This window comes from Sturnira hondurensis, unplaced genomic scaffold, assembly GCF_014824575.4.
Source record: "Sturnira hondurensis isolate 20B ecotype Veracruz unplaced genomic scaffold, ASM1482457v3 Scaffold0011568, whole genome shotgun sequence".
Lineage (NCBI taxonomy): Eukaryota > Metazoa > Chordata > Mammalia > Chiroptera > Phyllostomidae > Sturnira > Sturnira hondurensis.
Genome location: NW_028084199.1, coordinates 511,368 through 517,725, shown reverse-complemented (window position 1 = coordinate 517,725; position 6,358 = coordinate 511,368). Strand labels below are relative to the sequence as shown.

General features: G+C 50.2%; 1 protein-coding gene across 1 annotated transcript in view; it reads right to left on the bottom strand.

Annotated features, from left to right (window-relative positions):
* Window positions 1-743: 743 nt before the first annotated feature.
* AWAT2 (acyl-CoA wax alcohol acyltransferase 2) overlaps window positions 744-6,358 on the bottom strand; it is a 7,790-nt gene continuing 2,175 nt past the window's right edge. The window contains exons 2-7 of the mRNA XM_037060265.1: window positions 3,526-3,636; window positions 3,115-3,185; window positions 2,667-2,871; window positions 2,053-2,227; window positions 1,285-1,484; window positions 744-1,068 (exon numbers count right to left, since the gene is read on the bottom strand). Of these exons, the coding sequence (XP_036916160.1) occupies window positions 914-1,068; window positions 1,285-1,484; window positions 2,053-2,227; window positions 2,667-2,871; window positions 3,115-3,185; window positions 3,526-3,636 (917 nt within the window). The 3' untranslated portion in view covers window positions 744-913. The remainder of the gene's footprint in view (window positions 1,069-1,284; window positions 1,485-2,052; window positions 2,228-2,666; window positions 2,872-3,114; window positions 3,186-3,525; window positions 3,637-6,358) is intronic.

Here is a 6,358-nt window from a genome sequence, read left to right as displayed (position 1 = left end):
TATTAATTACTTAAAGTTTCAAAGGACTGCTGACAAGATCCTCCACTGAACATTTTGCTTTAAACATTCAGATGCCAAAATTAGGGCTTTTTTTTTCTTGCTGAGGGGCAGGAAATGGGCAAAATGGTCACAGAATAATTTTGTGTAGTTCTCCCTATTCACAAAGTTCAATCACATTGAGTATCATTTGAGGTAAGCAGAGGAGGGATCATTAGTCCCATTTTCTTTTTTAAAAGATTTTATTTATTTATTTATCTTTAGAGGGGAAGGAGAGAGGGAGAGAAACATCAATGTATGGTTGCCTTTTGTGCATCCCCTGCTGGTAGTTAGCCTGCAAGGAACTGGCCTGCAACCCAGGCACATACCCTGACTGGGAATCGAACCGCGATTGTCTGGTTTGCAGGCCCACGCTCAATCCACTGAGCTATGCCAGCCAGGGCCATCAGTCCCATTTTCCAGATGAGAAAACTGAAGCTCACAGGTGACTGATTGTTCCAAGTCACATGGCTTGATGGGGGTGGAGCCTGCACTCAAAGCCCACTGGGTCTCAAAGTACCCAGCCCTTGAGGAGACGAGGAGACGAGCTCCTACAGAGCTAGAGAAAGAAAGATGTCTGGGGATCCCAGGCCGTCAAACATACTAGTCATAGCACAAGCAGTATGCAGATGAGCTTTTTATTCTATGCATCAGTTTCCTCAAGGCCTTCCCCTGGAGCCCCAAGGAAAAGGCGGAGAGGAGTTTGAAAAGAGGAGGCAGATGGGAGGCGGAATTGGGGATTCAGAAAAGAGCTGAATGGGCAGCCCCTCCTCACATTGAGGACTGGCCAGATCAGAAGCAGGAGCCCCATAGGTAACTTCTGTCCTGTTTACTGGTTCCACATCCTCCAGTGAGGCCGAAGCAGCAGGGAGATGTCTCAAACTATCACCAGCTTCTGGCTCTCTGATAAGCCATACTGGGTCTTGTGCTTGTCAAACAGTTCCTGCAGGGCTTCCACGTAAAGTGCGTGGTACTTGTCCACCACCTCCTGGCTCGGATTCTCTATCTTGGGCACTACCAGAGGTTCCCCGACTGCCAAGGGAGATGGAGAAGGACAAAAGAAGCATCAGAACAGCTCATGCCTCAGAATGGGCCTTGGTCCTCCAGCCCAGCTCATCCCCATCCTCACTGGTGCAACACAGCCTGCCCCAGGCAGCCTCCCCACACCTAGACACCGCCAAAGCCGAGACTCAGCCTCAGAACTGGATCTGCATCCTAGACAAGGCTGCCAGCAAAGGGCCCACTCACCAACAGTGGTTATGGGGCGAGCATGGGGCAGCAAGCCCCAGGAGTTCTTAGTGAAGCCACGCCCATAGAAAGCACAAGGGTAGATGTGTGTCAAACGCTGGAACCACTTCTGGAAGCGATTGATGAAGCCCCCAGGAGTGAAAATGTGCTGACCATACAGCTCGTTCTCCCCAAAGGCATAGGCAGGGATTAGCGCCACCCTGTGAAAGAAAGATATGTCTTTGGATGGCCAGACCAGTAAGGACCCTGCTCAAAGCCTGACCTGCTAAACCACCAAGTGATCTTTGGCTCTGCATATAGGCTCCTTGGCCCCTAACTCAGCCGGGCCTAGATCTGGGCCCAGTGTGAGGGCCCCGTGGTGTACCCCAGGCTTCCTGTGGGGACAAAGTAGTAGCAAGCCCAAGAAAGCAAGTCCCCCCTCCCCTGTGAACCCACAGGTCTGAAACATGGGAAGATAGTTTCAAGGAGCATTTCATGCATGCTTTAATCCCTTGAATGCACACAGCCATTTTGGCACCCTCTGAGATGAGGTGGTAGCCGGTCACCTTTCACAGAGGGATGGGCCCAAAGGACAGGGTGCTGTGAGGGACACTGGGCTCAGACTGGCCCTCTAGTCTTTAAGCAGAAATGCCTCCAGGACCTGACCCAGGCTGTATGACACAGAAGGAGCTTCACCCTGTTTAGATATAATTTCCTCAATATCCCTGACTCCTGCCCTGTTGGGCTTTTGGGACGGCTCTCCCTGGTCTGGGCCAGAACTAGCATTACCCGTGCTGGAGGGCCTTGTGTATGAACCCGGTCCGATTCTTCAAGAACAGGGTGGTGGACCCTGGCACACTGTACTTGCACTCAGCCAGGCCACCAACTACCACAATCAGCATGTTGCCCGTGCCCTTCTGGGTCAGCAGATAGTCGATGGAGGCCCGGCTCACCGAGCAAAACCCTGGCAGACGAAAAAAGGCAAAATGTTGTGAGCTCTTTCCCAAACCTCCTAGCTTCCCTGCCAAGCTCTTTAGAGTGGGGAGAAGGCCTCATCTCAGGCAGGTGAGCCTGGGGAAGCTCTTGAAGACCAGATGGGCTCACAGAGGTGTCCTTGCTCACACATTTCCCCAGCACTTCTTTCTCAGGGAGCCATTTTATTTAGTTATTTATTTAGTAGCAAGAGGACAAAGGAGAGAGGAGAAGGAAAGAAACATTGATGTGTGGTTGACTCTCCCATACTCCCCCAACCAGGGACCTGGCACACAACCCAGGCATGTGCCCTGACTGGAATTCAAACAGGTGACCTTTTGGTTCACAGGATGACGCCCAATGCCCGCAACCACACTGCTCTGGGTGGGAGCCATTTTTCTTTTGTTTTTCTGTCTGAAGAGCCCACTCACCTGCAGACATGATGTAGTCTCTGAAGAAAGGCACCCAGAAAAAGGCTCCCAGTGTGAGCACATAAGGGGTGATGCCAGGAAAGATCTTAGAGAAGCCTGAAGCCTCTGTGGCAAAGTTACCAAAGGCCGAATGGCACAGGAGCCCATGAGGGTGATAGACGAGGATGTAGTTGTGGCGGGGGGAGATGTCATGAGTCTTCAAAAGCTGCGGAGGAAAAAGTTGCTGGGAGGGGTATTACCAGAGAAGAAAAGAGAACTCCCAGCCAGAGATCTGGAAGGGGAAGGGCTGCTGTGCCCGGCCCGCAGGCTGGGGTAATGCCCAACTCCATTGGTCATCGTTCCATGGGCCTGCATGAGAATGCTGCCCCCAACCCCCACCCTGCCCTAACCATAGGTAACAGAGTTAGGGCTGGGCCTGGGGCCCAAGTGGGGACGTAGGGCTGCTCACCCTGAGTGGGAAGTAATCACAGTACTGTTTCCACAGGGACCAGTGCCTCACACAGACAAACCGGCGGCCACCTGAAAATAGAGCACATGCAGGCAAGCTGTGCCCACCCCCACCATCTCCTTCAAAGTCCTTCTGGGCCTGCCACAGGTACTCTCACCCCCTGCTGCCTCTGGCCTCTTAACTGACAACCAGAATGGAGTATGTCAGGTCACGGCCAATGCAGGGCAGCCTAGCTTTCTACTTCACTAGCTGCCCCTTCCCTACCCCGCTGCAGTTGTGACCTTGAAATGACCCCTGCCTTTGGCTTCTGTAGCCCAGGCAAGGAAAGGCTGAAGGCTGCCTGGGGACTGGCCAAGCCTCTCGGGAGTACAGGAAGAGGAAATGTAGTAGTGGCCCCAGCAGGGCCCTTACCTCGTTCAGGGGTCTTCCAGTCAAAAGCTAGCCAGATGAGAATGACCACAGTGATAGGCCAGTACTTCGTGTACAGCACCAGGTAGAGGTTGACACAGATCACAGTGGTCACTGGAGTACATTCAGCCCAGAGTTAGGAAGTTGTGAACAGTTCCTCACACCTGCCCTCCCTGCACAGTTCTGTGCAACCCTGATGCACGCACCCTCAGCCACACCTACATAGTGCTTTCCCTCCCCCCACTGGGGACCTGGCCTGAAACCCAGACATGTGCCCTGACTGGGATCCAACCAGTGACTTTTCGGTTCACAGGCCTGCACTCAATCCACTGAGCCACACCAGCTAAGGGCAGCCTAATTCTTAATCAAGTGCAAAGTAGAATAAAGGTCATCTCAGTCATACAGTCTCAGATAGTTTGTCTCACAAGTCCCTTTCTCAGGAAACTCCTGGAATAACTCCTGGGTCCCACCAAAATAAGAGAGTGAACTAAGACAGGAGAAGGCATGTGATCCAGGAAAAAAGGACCCAGCTAGGAAAGGAAATGAACAGGGCTGGGACTAGGGTGAGGCAAGCAAGGCGCCCAGGACGCAAAACTGAAGGAGATGCTCATTCTCAGGGTCAGGCAAGTACACAGAAGCTGTGTGGGAGGCCAGACTGCGACAGGAGGAGTTGTACCCCGGCAGCCAGCCATGTCCCCAAGGCAATGAAGAGGGGCACAGAAGGGGGAGGGCTTAGAGATTAACAATGGGTTTGTACAAACTGAGAGAGCAACATGTCCGTGGAAACTTATGTGGAAAGTTTGGAGATGAAGTAATGAGTGACTAAAGCATCTCTAACAGATAACTAAAGAAATTTTAAATGGGGTCACTGTGAATTCCAGGGCAGGAGCTGGGGGAAAGAAGTTGCACAAGGAAGAAAAATAACCTTAGTGCACTAAATAGCTCAATTGTGGATAATAAGTCCTAGTTACGCATTTAACTAAAACCTGGCTGTAACCCCCTGAGGAGAATGGGGAAAGAGGAGAATCTAGTAATTATGGATGGGGCCAAATTCTCATCTTCATACTGGGAAGTCAGAGACACTGTCTAATTGTTAATTCAGAGTGCAATATTATTTTGAAAGTTTAAATAGTAAAATGTACACATATAGAGGTAAGTTCCTGAAAAACAAGAGCTAACAAAGTTGAAAATGGCTGCCTCTGGAAAACAGATCTAAGGAAGGACAAAAGGCCAGCAGTTTAGGCTTTTAATATACTCGTTATAAAATTATTTGACTTTTGTCCAAATGGTGTGGCCCAGTGTGTTGGGCGCAGGCCTGTGAACCAAAGGGTTGCCAGTCTGATTCCCAGTCAGGGACATGGGCACCTGGGTTGCAGGCCAGGTGCCCAGCAGGGGGTGTGAGAAATACAGCCAATCGCTGTTTCTCTTGCACATCGTGTTTCTCTCCCCCCCCTCTGTCTTCTCCTCTCTCTAAAGATAAATATGATCTTTAATAATAAAAAAGGTTGAGCCAAGATGGAGGCGTAGGTGGAAACACTGTGCCTTCTCCCACAACCAAGTTTGAATACAACAAAGGTTTGGAGAACAAAGACGCAGGCAAAGAACATAAAATTGAACTATATGGAAGTCCAACAACAATGAACCATTCTACTGGACCGGTAAGAGGGGTGGAGCCAGCAGTGAAGCAGGGTCAGGCAGGAAGGATCCCCCGACCCCAGGCGCCCAGGCATCCAGGGTAGCGCTGGCGGACCCAGTGAGGGCTTGGGGCAGCGGAAGTGAGAAGTGAGACAGACCACGCAGCCCCCAGCAATGAACCCAGCAGAGGCTGACCTCGGTCGCACATTCGTAAGCAGTGGGATGAATCGCGAGGCCTGCAGTGGCGGCGGGAGGAAACAAAGGGTGCTTGCCATTGCCTTCCTTTGGCCCCGCCCCCACATACAGCGTCACAAACCAGCAACTGGGTCACCAGGCCCTGGTGAATACCTAGGGCTCTGCTCCTCATATGTAACAGGCATGAACAATCCAAAATATGGCTCAAGAAGAACTCAAAACCCCAGAGCCGATAACTCTAAGTGACCAGGAAATAGCAAAACTCTCAGATGCACAATTCAAGACACTGTTTATCAGGATGCTCACAGAACTGGTTGATTATAGTCACAAATTAGAGGAACATATGAAGGCTAAACTAATTGAAATGAAGAGAAATGCACAGGAAACCAATAGTGATGGAAAGGAAACAGGGATTCAAATCAAGGGGGTTGGACCAGAAGGAAGAAAGAAATGACCAAACAGGAAAAAGTAAAGTTACAAGAATTCAAAAAAATGAGGAGAGGATTAGGAACCTCCAGGACATGTTTAAACATTCCAACATCTGAATTATAGGGGTACCAGAAGGGGGAAGGAAACAGCCACAAGTGGAAAATGTATTTGAACAAATAATAAAAGAGAAATTCCCCAGTCTGGCAAAGGAAATAGACTTCCAGGAAATCCAGGAAGCTCAGAGAGTGCCAAAGAAGTTGGACCCAAGAAGGAACACACCAAGGCACATCATAAGTACATTAGCCAAGACTAAAATGAAGGAGAGAATCCTAGAAGCAGCCATAGATAAGGGGACAGTCACCTACAAAGGAGTTCCCATCAGACTGTCAGCGGATTTCTCAAAAGAGACCTTCCAGGCAAGAAGGAGCTGGAAGGAAGTATTCCAAGTCATGAAAACCAAAGACCTACATCCAAGACTGCTCTACCCAGCAAAGCTTTCATTTAGAATGGAAGGGCAGATGAAGTGCTTCTCAGATAAGATCAAATTCAAGGAGTTCATCATCACCAAGCCCTTATT